Source organism: Fundulus heteroclitus, chromosome 5 (assembly GCF_011125445.2).
Source record: "Fundulus heteroclitus isolate FHET01 chromosome 5, MU-UCD_Fhet_4.1, whole genome shotgun sequence".
Taxonomy (NCBI): Eukaryota; Metazoa; Chordata; class Actinopteri; order Cyprinodontiformes; family Fundulidae; genus Fundulus; species Fundulus heteroclitus.
This window is the reverse complement of record NC_046365.1, coordinates 25,511,092-25,528,614: the sequence shown is the minus strand read 5'-3', so window position 1 is coordinate 25,528,614 and position 17,523 is coordinate 25,511,092. Positions and strand designations below refer to the sequence as shown.

Genomic DNA, 17,523 nt, shown 5'->3' with positions numbered 1-17,523 from the left:
CATCGACACATAAATCTCCTCCTACCCAGGTCTTTTGGAAACATTTTACAGAATAAAGTTACTATTGCTGGGAGCAAGGGCCCATCAATATATTTTGCCCTTTAGAATAATGCCTGGCTCACACTGACTATGGGGCAGGTTATGGTCCTGATTCAGCATAGGTTTTCTGCAAACAGCCACTCAAACTAGCAGGAATGGCTGGAGCAACCTGAACCAGGTGGCACACACAAGTACTAGTGAAGCCAACTAGCAAGGGCTGGGCAAGAACACAGCAGGCTGAGCGGCACAAACACTGGGGAAAACACATGCTGGCTGTGAGACGAGAAGAGATGTTCTGGCAGGGAGTGGTGAGTGAGGCAGGTATAAATAGGTGGAGTAACAGGTGGAATGAATTGGCCTAATTAGCAACAGCAGGTGAAACTAATGACTGTGAGGTGAACAGTTACTGGGAAGGGTGGAGCATGGAGTTGAGAAAGTTCAGCCAAACAGTCCAAAAGCACAAAGAACAATCCAAATCATGACAGGTCCTTTCTTTTGGTATCACTCATAATGTAGTACAAACAGCTATGGTTTTCATTTTCTACGGCAAACTTGTTATCTGTCTGCATAGATATTCTATTTCATTCTCCAATAGGCCTTCTTTTTCCTTGTGTTTCTGTCTTGCTATTTGTTTTACACTAGTTAAGTGTCATACGTTGTTTTACACTAGTTAAGTGTCATACGTTAGTGGGTTGATTTTATTCAGAAACTCCCTGGAACTCTCTCCTGGGCTGCAGAGTCCTAACTGTCGCTGCAGACCAAAGCCTCTGCATCACCATCCAACTCGTCCTGCCCAGAGCTGTTTCTTGCCGTCACATATCCAGCCATCAGCAAAGAAGCTATTTGTCCCATGCGGCAGCGCTTCCAACACTGGAAGTAGTGTCAGGGTCCTCCATGGCCATGCTCTGCATTTCCTCTCCAACATGTTCTCTAGTCACTAGAGACTAGTGGGCTCATTTGTGTTAGCTGACACTGTAGAGTTTCCCATATAAGAATTGCCAGCAGAATTTCCCCCAGTAGCTGAAGGATACCACAGCTTCTGCTCAGGCCACTGGGGGTCTGGAGGATGCTTAGCATCCTGTTCTGGTCGCTGAGGGTCCGGGAAACGCCTCAGATCCTATTTTTCTTACTGTGGGTCAGGAGGATGCCTCAGATCCTATTTCAGGGTATCAAGTGGGAGCCCTCAGTGCCTGTCCACATTCCTAGACTCTATAGGCATGGAGTCTAGGTGGACCCACTTACTGCCAGGTCTCCGGACCATCATCATGGGTCCAAGTCATCAGAGCTCTGATGTGGGTTCCAATGGACCAGGTATTGTTCTCAGGATGACAGTGTTTACTCTACCTAGATTTTCTGTATTTTTAAATTATTATTTTTTTTTTTTGTATTGCATTCTTTAAAATACCAGAATTTGTACAAATTTATATTTTTGTCTGTCTGGTTACATCATTTTGAATATTAAGTCACTTATTATGATTGGTTACTCAGTACATGTGGCTTTCTTACCAATTACTTTTTTACTTTTTTCGTTGGCTTTTTACTTCTACTTAAGAGTAAAACAATATGCTGAAATAGTGCTACCTTTACTTGAGTACAATTCTACCCACCTCTGCAACCTATTACCTAACCTATCAGGTTCTTAATTATGAGATATGCCCCTTAAATGGCAAATGCCATATTTTAAAGATTTGCTTTTACACTAAATACTGTCAAGACATTAAAATAGGTAACATATTTAAATGCAAATGTTAAAGTTGGAGAAGCTTAGGTGTAATGCAGAAATAAATACACAACTATGATTTACAAAGAAAGTAATATACAATATATTAAAAGATAAAAAAAACAAGGTTGATTGAACACATTAAGTCGGAAATTTCTGAAAACGTACACTTATTTCCAGGCGTTGCAAAGATGGTTCAGTATTGATGGGAAGTCTTGCCATCCCGTTGCTTTTAGTTACAGCCGATATTCCACCAGGATTAACCAAAATAGGTACACTGTCTGCTGGAGAGCCATCCGGATTAACAACTTCGACCTGTCATTAATAAAAAAGGGGACTTTATTATATAATACAATTATGCTATATCATTTACATACTATATATCTAATAAATTCCCTACCTATTAGTATATAACAATTGTAAGTTGATTTCAGTCACACAGTATCTGTTATAGTGTAACAATTCTGATGTTATAAGGTATGAAAAATTGTACTTTACCATTACATCGAAAGACAACCCAGGTTTGAAATATTCAGGTGTTTTTTTAAAATGGATTGTGTAGGGTGATTCAACGATCATGATTCCTCTTAATTCTGCTTCTACCATTTCACCACCTGTCAAAAATGCATACAAATGATTAATTTAAACAAAGGTTTAGCAACTTCTTCCACCTCTGCAGCATTTAAATGGAGTAATAAAGCCTAATTCCTCTACACTGTGTGCACATTTATCAGACAAGCTGGACTTTTGTGGAATATTTTCATTTTTGTATAGTTAAAGTCCTCTCAGTCAAATCGTTGTGTTAAACCTCACACCTGCAAAATATTAAAAAAAAATAAAGAGAAGTTTTGTCTTTCTTAGTAGAGTAACTATTTGTATTTGTTATTGGTGTGTGGAATTAATATGTGACTAGATGAAAAATATAAATGTTCTAATGTTGTTTACACTGTTGAAATGAAAATAGCGGTAACCAACTCTACATTTTCCACTAGCCATCTAATGCTGTAAACACGCTCCTACACTTCCCCCCTGTATGCAGAGAGGAGCGTGTGTCAGTCCTCCTGGACCTCCTGTAGTCCGCTATGACCGATTGTTCCTGGAGCACCACTGTGTCAGATTGCTGACTTAATCCTTGCAGTGAGACTCATCATTGTTAGAGATGAGACCCGCCACAGTGGTGTCATTCACTAACTTAGACTTAGAGAAACTTTATTATCATTTTGCATGCACAGAGTGCGTACAGAACGAAATTTTATTTGCATACAGCTTAAGAATTTCAGTGAATTGCAGTGGAAAGTAGCTTTGCAGGATAATAAAGTAACTTAGCAGGAAAATAAAGTAAGTTTGCAGGATAATAAAGTAACTTTGCAGGATAATAAAATAACTTTGCAGGATAAATGAAGTAACTTTGCAGGATAGTAAAGTAACTTTGCAGGATAAAAAAAGTGAACTCCACCACCGTCTTTGTGTGTGGGGTGGACAGCAGAACAGTCCTGAGTGAAAAGGGTGAATAAAGCAGATCTGAGGACAACCCTGCGGCGTTCCTGTGTTGGGGATCAGTGGGGCAGATGTGCGTTTCCCTATCCTCACCACCTGGGGCCTTTTGGTGAGGAAGTCATTGATCCAGTAGCAGAGAGGTGTGGATAATCCCAGGTCGTGGAGCTTCAGAGCCAGCATGTCTGGGAGCACGGTGTGAATGCTGAGCTGAAGTCCATGAAGAGCATCCTAACATAGGTGTTGAGATGCTGCAGATGAGTCAGAGCTGAGTGCAGTGCCGGTCAGACAGCACCTCCATGGAGTGATTCTCCCTGTAGGCAAACTGCAGGCTGTCCAGGCCAGCAGGGATGGCTTCCTTGATGTACCTTAGGAGGATCCTCTCAAAGCACTTCATGATGACAGGGGTCTGAGCAAGCAATAATCATTGAGGCAGGTGATGATTGGTTTCTTGGGGACAAGCATAATAATTGATCATTTCAGGCAGGCAGGAACAGTGGAGAGCTACAGGGAGAGGTTGAAAATGTCCAGAAAAAACTCCTGCTAACTGGTCAGCACATGATATAGGCACCATTTCTGGACCTGCAGCCTTTTTGGTGTTGATTCTCTTCAATGAGGAGGTCAGTTGATGCAGCTGCAGAATGAGAGGCTGATGAGAGGCTGATGGGGGGGTTTCAACATGATCAAAATCTTCTGCCACAATCACAGCCACATCTGGACCACTGTTCATAAATCCACTGATGAAACAATGTAGTTCCTCCAGGGCTAGTTTAGCATTAGCTTTAGGCTGGATGTATGTAGCAATAATAATCACAGAGCTGAGCTCTCTAGCCAGTTTAAAAGGTCTGCATTTAACTGTTAGGTATTCCTGCTCAGGCAAGCAGAAACTTCTGATATTTTTTATTGCTGTGCAACACGTGTTACACGTATTTATAATTAATCTCTCTACACAGCTGTCCAATTTACGTGTGGCAATCCTCAGATGGATATCGTCCATTTGATTGGCGAGGGATCTAACATTCGCTAGGAGGAAACAAGGCAGAGCTGGCCTGTGTGGATTAGCCGTTAGCCTTGTGTGGAGGCATGATTGTGATCCGCGTCTTTTCCTCCTGTGTCTCCTCCAGAAATTAGGCCTAAGAGGCGGACAGAGCGGATGTCCTATTGTCCATTGTATCTCGGGTGGAAAAACGTCCCAGTAGCTCTTCTCTGCTGTATTTGATTAGAGCTTGCAGTGGCGATAAAACATACAAATGAATAACAAAAAAGAAAAGCCGTCTGCCTTTAGCCGCAACAGTCTTCTGTGCCGCAATATTGTTCAAGTGACCAGGTGCCGGCGCCGGCGGCGTGGGGGCTGCTGGGGTTTTGAGAGCGAAGGCTTCTGGCCGGGCTTCACACCGACACCAAGTCTTCTCTCTCGGCAGCCACTGCGGTGTGGAGCCCTAAATTTTTAAATGTATGGTCTAGATACTCATCCTGTGGATTATTTTATTATTTAAAACAATTCAAGATATTCTTGCATTTACATTATTTGTATTTTTTGTTTTATTTATGTTTTTATTATAATGATTTCTTTATGATTTTATTTTACCGTTTCTCACATTTTTTAGAGGGTATTGCCGCAGAGTAATGCTTAATAGCAACGGGACGCAAAACAGAAGGTGAGTCTTAAAGCCGCCGCCAGGAGGTGTTCACCAACACTCCTTACCAGGTCTGTTGAAAACCAAAAGCACTACAGTGGAGCGGAGCGCAGGCGGGACAAGTAGAGTGATGTGAGACAAGGGCGATGGAAAAGTCCCATCAGATTACCATCAGAGGGACTTAGAATTGAGTGTTTTTTTCCCCTCAGGTCAGTTTGTTTATCTACCTCACCTTCAGAGTTAAAGGTGGTGTCTCTTACCACTTTGAGTCAGCACACTGACAGATACATATATAGAGTTCCCGAGCAGTTGATTGATGTTTTGGTAGACGTCTGTGATGTGTTCCCTTAGTAGTTTTACCTCTCCATTACCTCTCTGGATCTGTAAAATATTATGCAATAGTTAGGCCAAAATTAGCAACAGCTAAATAACCTGGATAAATCCTCTGCTGCAGAGGACGTTGTAGGTATGTTCTAGCAATCAGTATCTAATGCTGCTAGTACTTTTTTCATTGCCAGAAAAATCATGTTGGAAGACACTTCCTGTCAGAAAGAAGATGCTGCGTCCTTGCTTTAAGACTAATTAGGTTGATAAGCATTTACCAAGCAAACACCTGAGAGGAAGAGTAAAACTTGAATGTTATTGTCAAGAGCTGTGGTAATAAAATTTCAATATTTGAAAAATATATTTTGAAAATCATCACCTTTGAAATGGCAATGGTCATGTTTGGAAAATGCTCTTAGTTTTAGTTGGTGATAATTGAGTCATTTACGTTATTAAAAATAAACAGTTCCAAAATAAAGAAAAATACTAGTGTTAAGAAACTATTTATATGATATAGTGAATTTAAATACTAAACAATTAATATGACTTTGGTGCCCTCCAGCATTGTCCCTGGTAGTGAAGCATTCTTGATGCAAACCAGCGATGACAACACGTTTACTTGAATGTAAACATGGCTGACAAAAACTTTTCCCTGAGCCAATTGCAATTAAGTCAGGTATCATTAACTTTCTAATAGCCTGCTTTTTATCTGACTAATTATCAAGACAACCTAAAATTGATTACATTTGCTTCCCAAAAAATTTAAATGTTAAAGTTTCTGAAAAACATTATTTATCTGAGTCTGAAAACTTTTTTCTTTCTGATGAAGGCCTCAACCTTACCCAGATGTTAATGTCAATAACTATTTTTATTAATGTCTGAAGAAAACATTACTGATCAGTTTTATTCTCAAATGCTCACTCTAAGATCTTAGTTAAATTTAAATGCTTTCATTAATGGGGGTAAATCTTTGTGGAGACAGCAGTTGTTTGGGCTTGTAGGTGAAGGATAAAATAAAAATCCCCAACAACTTTCAGCAAACAAATTTGCATAATGTGCAAACAAAATCTACTCACCGGGACTCTTTGAAGAGAACTTGTGAAGCTCTTTTTTTCATTTCCAAGTATAACTCCAAACACCACATAAGCTGTTCCATCCACCTCTTTACCAAACATATACCTTAAAACATACAGGAACGGTCAACACGTCACTAAAAAAAAAAAAAAAACAGGACAATCAAAGTTCTGCATCAACCTACCTAGCTTTGATGGTGATCTGGAGCTCTTTGCTGTCAACATAGAAGAAGGGACTCTCAGGTGGGGTTGACAATTGAACCTCAAAGCTAGGAAGTACTGAGAAACAAAACATTGTTGGATGTGTGTATACAGGTAAAAACGTCTTAATTAAAATGAAGAGTTTAGAAAAGACTTACCATATTCTTTAACTTCAAACTCTGCAGTGAAGCTCTCTGCTTCGTTGCTGTGAAATTTGGCCATCATCTTCCAATTTCCAAAGCTGCACACATGCACAACAAGTATGAGATGACTTTCTGATGGAGATAAATAATTCAATCATGCATTTTTCAAAGATGTCTAAACATACCTCACAATGTTACCCAGAGTGTAAGTTTCCGAGTAGATTCCTGACCCCAGGGAGACTACTTTAGACTCTACCACAATTCCATCAGGGGTCTAAAAATAAACAACAAGTACATTCCATTTATTATCAACACCTTCTTATCCATGCACATGACATACAATCACGCATTACACACCTATGGTAAATTAGAGTAACCAACCTAACAAGACTGCGGGATAAAGTCAGAGCACCCAGAGAGAACACAGGCATGCACAGGGAGAACATTCAAACTCTATGCAGAAGGTCCCCCAAGTTGGGATCTAAACTTGGACCTTCTTGCTGCAAAGCAACAGTGCTCGCAGCTGAGGCGCTATGCAGCCCACATGTCTGTTCCTTTGAGTAGAACAGTTTATTTAAATGGATTAAGAGTTTCTGCATCTATGAGAGCTGATACTCACTGATTCAGATTTCATTTCTTCCCTTACAGCATAAATGTGTTTCATGTTACAAGTGATTTTTTTTTAACAGACTGTGGCCTTAAAATGCTGGTAAGAAAGTCTATGTTAACATGTATTCTGGTCTGATGTGTAACAACTGTGTATATTCATCTGTTATTGTAGTAATTAAACATAGAAAAATAGAAAAATCCTGATTTCATAAAATAAATATGCAACTTAATAAAACAATATATTAAAAATTGACAACTTAATTATATATAGAATTAACTATTAATAGACCACTCTTACTGGCAATCCTAAATTAAATCCTACATTTTTTTCTTTTGCAGTTTCATATTAACAAAACATCTGGAAACCTTTAATCTAGATTAGCATTGTTATTTATTTTGTTCACTTTGGAAATTGGAAAGTCAGAAGAAAGCTAACTGTGAAACATAATGGGTGCTCTGTACTATTGAGGTCCTGCTTTGATACTATAGCCCGTTGGAATCAAGGCCATCATGAACTCTTTAAAGTACCGCAGGATTTTCAATATCTAATATAATACGGTGGTCTCTGCTAAAAACTAAAAGTGGGTAACTATCGGGTGTTTCATCAGCATAATGATCCAAATAACCTGACCCAAAATAATATACAAATCGTTGATTGTTTTCCCCATCAGCATTTACAACCCCAGACTTAAACCAATATATACCTGTATGGAGAGCTAAAGGGAAGAAAGAACCCAAGGGTGTATGCCAGCAGTGGTTCTCAAATTAATGGGTTCCCTTTGTGAGCTTGTCATTTGGGAGCACCCCAACCAATTGAAATCCAAAAAAATGATCTGAGATTTGAGGGGAGGATAAAATCCTGCACATAACCCAATCTCCCCATGTTTAACAACAAGAAGGGGATGTTAAATATAGACTTTCTGATCTGGTGGTCAGTTGCCACCACGGCAACTACCTATATTGCCTGTGTTAATCAGTGCTGCGGCTCTGGGCAGTGTAGTAAACCTGCAGATCAAGGAATGGTTAAACTTTATTTAAACCAACTGTATGAAATGTTTTAAGAGATGAATAGATGCTGTCTGATTGGCTAAATGTGCTGAAACAAAATATTAAAACCATAAAGGCTAATAACTGTGAAATAATTATTTTAAGAATTATTTTCCCCAATTAAATAAACACACCCAATACCATTGAGATAAAAAACATATAATACCAGTCAAAGGTTTGGACTCACCTTTGTCAGTCGATGGCTTTTCCTTATTTTTATGACTTTCTACATTGCAGATACATACTGAAGACATCAAGTATGACTCAAAAGTATATAGAATTATGTATCAAACAAGCAATTGTGGAAAAAAAACTTATATATTTTAGCTTTTTCTCTTTTCTTCTCTCTTGATGAGCCTGGAATGAAGACGTTCCCAAAAGTAGTAATATAATTTAAGACAAACTATTGAATGAGAAGCTGAGTCCAAACCTTTGACTGGTAGTGTTCATACATCCCTTTACTAAATGTAGTAATACGTTTTAAGAGCAATGTATTTATGAAACATATTGTACAATACCATAATATCAAGATTAATCGAAGAATCCGATGGAGACTCCATGTCAGGCCACATCGTAAAAACCCTGTAGCGAACTGTCAGAGACACAGGAAGAGACGTGTAAATTATGCAATTTCATCTGGTGCTGAAGTATCAAGATAAAATTCAACATTACAAAAACAAAAGCAGGAAAATGTTTCATGAAGAAGCTAAAGAACTTGTTACATATTTTACTAATCATTTATGAACAGAAAGATAACTGGAATTATTATTTTTGCTAGTCATTATAAGTACTACTTCTATGTTGTTATTCATGTTAAAAGTGTTACAGGTGTCCGTGAAGCATATTCCTAAATAAGTTCCTATTATAAATTCAATTAAATTTTATTTATATTACGCCAATTCACAGACCGTCATCTCAAGCCACTTTAAATTAACTTACATATTAACCAAGTTTTTTTTGCCTTCATTGCTTTGAATCTTGTTTCTAGGGATGTCTTTTGTTTAAAATATTCTAAAGCAAAAAATAAAAGCAGGTATATCTGATATTATCATTTTTTTAAAGGGAACTAGCTTTTAATTTTAAACCCATTTTGATTTTTACGGTCTACTTTTCATTCTTGTTTAGTAATATTTTTAGTTTAACATTCATTGCCATCAAATTGAAGGCACGTTGAAATAAGTGGCATTCAGTTCAGAAAGCACCATCCATCTGTCCGTCCATCTATTCATCTCCACATTTTTTAAATAATTAAGTTTACATTTTAAAGGAGCAGTAAGCGATATTTCACCACTAGGTGGTGATTGAGCACTGTCTGTAGACCAAAACAAGTCTGTAGACCAAGCTGCACCTCTCGCTCCAAGCCAGAGCCTCGCTCCAACCTGGCAACCAACCCCTCCTTCCCTTCTCACGCGTTGCCTTCTATGCCCCTATTTGTAAAGGACAAAAACACATCAAAACAGCCTCACCTTTCGGAGGGACATTTCAAGTGAAGAAGTAAGTAAGTCATAACTTGATAATTCTTTTAGCAAGAGAACATCTTGATCTGCTGGCGTGCTCTGAACAACGCAGTGGCAGCTCAGCGGCAGCTGTTCACATGCACGTACAAGCACACGTGCGCATGTACATGCACGGTCCGGCCCGGGCATGTAAACAACAGAGAGAGCTGCAAAGTGAATTCATACCATAGTCCCTCTGAAAATATTACTATTATCAATTTTTGTTTTTTCTATCTGAAATATTGAAATTTTGCTTATTGCTCCTTTAAACATAATGTGTGCTACGTTATCAACAAAAAACAAAACAAAAATACTGAACATAGGGATAAAAAATACATTATAAGATTAAAAATCTAAATAAACAACAATAAAGAAAATAAGAAATGATTTAAACCCCAAAGGTTTTGTTATAAAGGAACTCTGTAAGATGGTATTTTACAGTAGTTTTCACATTTTAATATCCACTAAATTGGAGTGTTACAATATTTAAGCTTTTGTTTTATATAATGCTATTTTGTTGCTCTTGTTTATCTTATTTTATGATTGCCACAGTATTTTGGTTCAACTGTTGTTGAAGGCTGCTTTTATTAATACGTTAAATTACCTCACAAGCTCAGATTATGGGTTATATCTCAATATCTCCTAAAACAACTATCCTGATACAACGATATTTTTCATGTCAGCTTTTCCACGTCATGCAGGTATCGTTCAAAACTTCCTATTGCTCAATGCAAAGAAGACACAAGTCATTGTTTTTTGGTCACAGAAAGGGAAGATTAGTATTTTTTCTATTTAAAACAGGACCTAGATAAATGCTGCATAGGCTTTCCAGGGTCAGACGCTGCATCTAGAATCTAAAAACCTTAACTGTCAAACTGTTACCATAAAGATGCAAGAGTTTATAATTTCTATCATGTCTTGGCTTTTTATTAGAAAAAAATGTGTATTTAAATGTTGCCATTTTACCTTTGCTTTGTTTTGACAAGATTTCCTCATAATGTTTGTTTTTATGTGATACTTTATGTTTTTCCAGTGTAGCAATCTTGACTACTCTTTGTATGAATGATCCCTATAGATAAAATCTTGTTAAGCTCACTCATTGTTAAGACTAAAATTCTACAAAAAGAAATTTCTGCAGATTGTTTGTTCTGCTAAGATTGTTTTATCTTCCTATGATTACTGAATACTGAGCTGATGTGACATGTGATTTTCTCCAATGTGAGATCAATAAAGCCTATCTTATCTTATCTTATCTTAAAAGACTCACCTGTGCTGCCGGGGGTGTAGATGGGCTTGTCAGTCTGAATGAAAATGTAAGCAGATTGGTAGGAAACTAACACTACTTTTTCGAGCAGATGACCAGGAAAGTGGGCCTGTAGAGTAACATACTGCTTTACATTGCGATTGTTGACGAAGCGGTCAGCGGGAATCTGGGAATAAAAACAATTGCTTTAAATATTGGGTAAAAACATTCAAATTTATAAATACTTACCTTTTCAGAGAAGCAAGAGAAGCAAAACAATTAAGACAGGTTTGTCTTCTGAGTCACTACATTTGAATTTTTTTCAGTGATCATATGATTTGACAAGCTGTGGCCTAAATTATTTTATAGACTGAGCTTATTCTAATTCTACACGTCTTTTATTAAAATAATCTCTACAACCCATGTTAAACAGATATGTAAAATAAAGAGTTGTATTTCAACATGTTCTACAAAATCCCTTCTCTTGTTGATGTTGATAAAAAATAAGTTATAGTAAATGACCACCTGTGAGTCAACTCAAACAACATGCATCGCCTTGAAAAGTTTTTCAAATTTTCATACAATACTGCTAAAATTGTCAGCTAATTTTGTTTGGATTTCATAAGTTACGGCAATATAAAGTAGACAACAACCAACCAATCTTGGTGCATCATGGGATACACCAACATTTTCCTTCTACTAGGAAGTAGAAGGTAAATTATATGTAATCTTTACAAAATAGCTGATTTCCAGTGGGAATGGATGTTGATGTCTAAAGTAAAAACATTTTTTAAGACTTGGTACAGAAACTCAACATTTACTGGGCCTTGGACATTTACTGGATTTACGGTGATCTAAAAACCATCTCAATGTACCTCTGGCTGTATGCTCATGGAGTCATGCTGGAAGCTGAACCTCCGACCTAGTCTCAATTCGTCTGCAGACCACTTTTTTCTCCAGGTTCTATTATCACCTCCGAAAAGCACAACAACCTCTATACCATTCTCGATCCCCTTTGCAATTCTGTACCACTTTGTGTTGTTTTATAACATGAAAATCCGAATCATTTGCGGTGAAATTAGTTATCGTTACAAAAAAGTACAGAACAGTGGTGCTGTAGCTGTACATCTGTATGGACCAGGAGGCCTCGCATTACCACAGGAAGAGAAAGAATCTGTCATCAATAACTCTAAAGCACCTCGGCTACCTAAGGTTCTCTTTCTGTCATCTCTACTCCTGATGCTCACATCACAATTTGAAGTGATAGAGATGATAAAAGAAGATAAAAGACATTAGAGCAGGACAAAATTTTGTTTGGGATCCATGTCAAACCAGAGGTCTGGAATCAGGATGAGGGTGGCTAGCATCCGTTTAGCAAGCAGTGAAGGTAAATATGTTTTAGCCGAAGATAACAACTAAACTTGTGGGAATATTTAAACACAGCTGCTAAATTTTAAATCTAGATATGAGACATCATAAACAAAAAATAGTTTGCTGCACTGAAACCAGATACTCCCAAGAAAAAAATGCTAATTTACCACAATTTTTCCAAATGCCTGGAAATCATTTTGCCTTGTAAGTGTCACAGAGGTCCATGCATACTCTGTGGTTTTCGTTGGATGGTTCTTCACGGATATTCTAACATCCACATTTTGTTCCACGCAGTCCTGAACCTCTATAAAAATCCTTTCTTCTGTTCCAACTCTCAGCACGTTGGGGGCAGTCATCACATTCCTGAGAAAAGAGCACACGTAGTTTAGAGGTCTATCCCAGGAGTGTGAAAGCTCACTCTTAGACTTTGGTTTTCACACCATAAAAAAAAAACATTAATAAAATTTAACTAGACCATTACAATTATGAAAGTAATGTCAACGTTTCGTTGGGAAATACTCATTAAGAAACCCTGAAGCTATGTGATATTGACTACAGTTAGCTTATTGAAACGAGAGTTGGACGTTTTTTCCACCTCCGATTTGACTAGTTTTTCTTCATGCCTGATGTGTAGTCTTTCACAGACATCTTTAATCATCTAAACTCAGGGAAGAAGAATACGGATCTTTGAACTTTGAAATACTGAACATGCAAAGAGTTACTTGCCAGTGATACGTTGTGACAAAAAGTGGCAGCACAAAAATGCTCAAAGAGGATTTTGCTTTTAGAGGCTTTTACAAAAAGTGCTGGAGTCAAAAGGAAAATCATCATATAGCGCAGAAGGAGATATATGGAGTATTTACTGAAAACAGAATCAGCACTTTTTGCCTGACCTTAGACCAAGACCCAGTATTGATTAGATAAACAAAACATTTCATCATTGTTCTCGACTCTGTCAGTCTGATTAAAAAAAAATGTTTCTCCAAGTAAACAAAATGTGCTCTAATTTACTTGGTTTGAACAAACAAAGGTTTATGGCTTCTGTGTCAAAATAAATAACACAAATACTTTGTGGAAGCCAATACCATTGTCACCCATTGCCTGTTGTTTTAACCTATATACACTGAAAGATGTTGAAAACGAGTGAATTTATGTTATCTTCTTATGATGGAGGGAACAGCTAAAAGTCCATAAGAATAATGTCTATGGATTTACGTGACCGGTTAACTTTATGTCTTGGTGATCTGTACAGGTTGGTCAATAAATAGGCAATCCAACATTTATGCTTTGTTAAAGAAAGTTAAAGAAAGTTTCAGAACCATTTAAAATATTCATGTCCTTAAATCCATGTTATAATGAAAGCACCAAGACAAGCAATTGACAGTAACACCAAAAGAAAACAGATGAGTAAAACTAAATTTAATGTAGAAATAATATTTCACCTCTTTCAAAAAAGCAAACAGATGATCTATGACTATAAAATGTGGTATGTCTAACATGATAAATATATTTAAACTAAAATCCTTGTGTAGAGTATGGCAGGCCTACTTACATTGGAGATCCAGTAGTTGGAGAAAAAAGGGATGAAAAAGCAAGGCAGGCCATGAGCCACAGCGGGACCCAAAACATCCTCATCTTAAATCCCATCGCTGCTCTGAGTGTTTCCACTCACTATGTGGCTCCTTTTTAAATGGTTTTAGTAGTTCCTCCTCTTTCTTCTGTCCCACCCAGTTTTCAAGGATTTGGATGTGTTGTTAGAACAAACAAAAAACATGTGTTCATTCCTGATGATGAAATCTAGTGGAACTGATTTGATTGGTTAAAATAAAATTAAAATAGAACATAAACTGACCTTACAGGAACTTTTTAACCCTCCTGTTGTCCTCGGGTCAAAATGACCCGCCACTGTGTTAAAACCCCCCAAAAAATCCACTAAATGTTATTTTTTTAACTTGAGATTTTAAGACTTTTCCTAGATTGGCCAAAACAATAGAAAAAGTTAAATTTTGCTTTTCACATTTCCATGTAAGCTGTACAAAAAAAGGTACAAAGATGGTCTTCGGGTCAAAATGACCCGTGAGGCAAATAGAGTTGAAATCAAGGTCACAGTTATTTACAAACCACAGAATGTTACAAAGTTTTAGAGAGTTTCAGATCAATCAGTAGCAGAAGTAAACAAGGCAAATCAGGTGGTGTTCTCGCAGACTTCAGAAGACCACCTGTTATTTCCAGAGGTTATAAAGGTCCTGCATAACAGGACCCTGAATTGTGTCTGTGCTGAAGCCATGAGTGTACATTACAACACTGAAGAGGCTTTAGAGGTGATTTTCTCACATGTCCAGCAAGACAACCCTGATTCAGAAGAGGAAGTAGAGGATGTATCCGAAGAAGAAGATGGAGAGGAATACAACCCAGAGCATGATGAATCATCTTCAGAAGAAGAAAACCCTGAAGCTGAAAGTGAGACTTTCCTTTCAAAAAATGGCAAAATAACATGGTCCTCAGCAGCATATGACCAACACGGCAGGCATGCAGAACAAAACATTGTATATGGGATCAAGTCATGGGTGGCTTACGATGCCAAATCAAGCTATGCTTGGAAAATGCAAGTCTATACTGGGAAGTCAACCAGTGGATGCCCAGAGAAGAACCAGGGGATGCGAGTTGTGCTTGATGTGACAGAGGGACTGAGGAGTCACAATGTGACATGTGACAATTTCTTCACCTCTTATGAACTTGGACAGCAGCTCTTGAAGAGGAAGATCACCATGGTTGGTACAGTTCGAAAGAACAAGACTGAGCTCCCACCTGCACTGCTTGCGTGGGAGGTCTTCTCCTCAAAGTTTGCCTTCACGCCCACCACCACTCTAGTTTCCTACCTCCCAAAGAAAAACAAGAATGTAGTTCTTCTGAGCACACTGCATAAAGACGGCGACAATAGTGATCGTGAGGACAGGAAGCCAATCATCATCCTGGAATACAACCGCAACAAAGGAGGTATGCACAACCTAGATAGTGATTGGAACATATAGCTGCAGAAGAATGACTGCACGCTGGCCCCTGGTCATCTACCACAACATCATTGATGTGTCCTCCTACAATGCCTTTGTGATTTGGAGAGAGATCAACCCAACCTGGATGTCTCGTAAGCACAACAAGAGGAGGATGTTCCTGGAGCAGCTAGGAAAGGCACTTGTAACTCCACTCATTGAAAGAAGGAAGCATGTCCCCCGCACAGAAGCCTCAGCAGCAGTTGTGAAAGCTATTCAGAGGGCAGCAACTCCTGATCAACCTGAGGATCCATCTACCACAGCCACTTCCCCAGCTAGAGCAAGTAAGAGGAAGAGATGTCAGTTCTGCCCTCAAAAGAAGGACTGTAAAACACATACTGTGTGCTGCAGGTGTAAGAAACATATATGCAAAGGCGGTGCACTTGCATACTGCCCTACATGTGCTAATTAGTTGAATGGGTTATGTTATTTTTCATATTTTTGTATTGTACATTCTCTTAAATTGTTCACTGGAGAAAAGTAAAAGAAAATGAGTCATTGAATAAAAATGCATTCGAAACTCCTTTTTGCACATTGTTTTCTTTTCTTAAGCTATAGAAATTCAAGTGGAGAGGGAAAACTCAAGTATTCACACATTTTGTGGTGAATTACAATATACAAGATGAAATCTGGTGTTTAAAATTCAATTAAGCTGCTTATAGTGGGGGTTTAGTGAAGACGGGTCATTTTGACCCGGAGGACACAGGGTGTATACAGAAAATGAGGACAACAGGAGGGTTAAGATAACTAGTTCATTGACACACTGTTAAAGTTGTAGCATCGAAATTGTCCTTCTGTGTGATCAAGTAACTTATTTGTTCTTGTAGTCTGTCACATATTTACCATCCAGTTTTAGGTTAACAATTTCATCACTGTTCTTGCATCTCTTTGTTTTCTGGTGGGATTCACTTCTGAGCAAATTCAACAAGATAACTTGCAGTTTACTAGCATTGTAGAGATCAAAGTACATTGACTGTGAAGCAACCATTTTCTAGTTTTTACTTTTGCTCAATGTGTGAGGGTTATTTGCTGATGAAGTGTGAAACACTTTGAGTGGTCAGTCTGACAATAAAAGCAACATATGAAATTCAGTCCATTTACCAAACTGTCATGCTATACTAGCCTCGTGAGACAATTCTGATCTCGCGAGCTTTCAAGGTTTCACTCGCAGATCAGTCTGGCTACTTTCCGTTAAAGAAAATTTGGAGCAGTTCACCAAACGAACGTCCAATCAGCGTTGGCTTTGAGGCGGGTTGAGGTGTGACACAACGAGAAGCGCGACAGTTCAGTCTAAAGAACATGGCAGCTTCAGCCGATGAAACTAGCGTTAGCGTGGCTATTGAGCAAGTTTTATCCAAATTACAGAGTATTTCTTCACTGAAAGAAGAGCAAAACACTGCTCTGGAGGCTTTTCTCAGCAAAAACATCTTTTTCTCTGAGAAAAGCCTCCAGAGCAGTGTTTTGCTCTTCTCCCGACTGGTTTCGGCAAGAGCTTGTGGTTGTGTTTTCGTCGTCGCTGTTAGTACGTCATATGCTTCGTTGATCTAATTGGTTTATTTGGCCTGTTTATCACCAACATAGGCCAATCAGCTAACCAATATTTTCACCCCTTCCCAAAATTACTTCAACGGAAGGTTTCCAGATGGATATGCGGAGCAAATCCATCTGGCGGAGTCAGGTTAATGCTATATACGGCATACCCTATGTGCAACAATTTGATTTGTGTTAATGAGCATGTTGCTGTGTACAAAAGAACTGCTGTGTTTTTTATGGTTTGTGAGTACATAAATCTGGTTTCCTTCAGCCAATTTATTTTAATCTGTTACAAATTGTGACTACTACATTCACTCATTCTCATTGTAATATTCAGTTCATCCATCCATCCATTGTCTACACCTGCTTATCCTTGTAGGGGGGAGAGGGGGCTGGCGCCTTTCTCCAGTGGTCACTGGGCGAGAGGTGGGGCCCACCCTCAACAGGTCACCAATCCATCATGGAACAACCACCTTCAATTTAGTGTATTTAGTGTATTTGTACAGTACCAATTTACAACACATAATTTCAAGGCACTTTAAT

The 17,523-nt window shown here is 38.3% G+C and overlaps 1 protein-coding gene across 1 annotated transcript in view; it reads right to left on the bottom strand.

Moving 5' to 3' along the window:
- Positions 1 to 14,048, bottom strand: part of LOC105922094 (complement C3) — a 53,747-nt gene extending 39,699 nt beyond the window's left edge. Inside the window, exons 1-11 of the mRNA XM_036137296.1 lie at positions 13,950 to 14,048; positions 12,565 to 12,760; positions 11,051 to 11,213; positions 8,806 to 8,879; positions 6,817 to 6,905; positions 6,647 to 6,729; positions 6,473 to 6,566; positions 6,291 to 6,393; positions 5,151 to 5,271; positions 2,258 to 2,373; positions 1,928 to 2,074 (exon numbers count right to left, since the gene is read on the bottom strand). Coding sequence (XP_035993189.1) covers positions 1,928 to 2,074; positions 2,258 to 2,373; positions 5,151 to 5,271; positions 6,291 to 6,393; positions 6,473 to 6,566; positions 6,647 to 6,729; positions 6,817 to 6,905; positions 8,806 to 8,879; positions 11,051 to 11,213; positions 12,565 to 12,760; positions 13,950 to 14,044 — 1,281 coding nt within the window. The 5' untranslated portion in view covers positions 14,045 to 14,048. The remainder of the gene's footprint in view (positions 1 to 1,927; positions 2,075 to 2,257; positions 2,374 to 5,150; positions 5,272 to 6,290; positions 6,394 to 6,472; positions 6,567 to 6,646; positions 6,730 to 6,816; positions 6,906 to 8,805; positions 8,880 to 11,050; positions 11,214 to 12,564; positions 12,761 to 13,949) is intronic.
- Between the last annotated feature and the right edge of the window lie 3,475 nt (positions 14,049 to 17,523).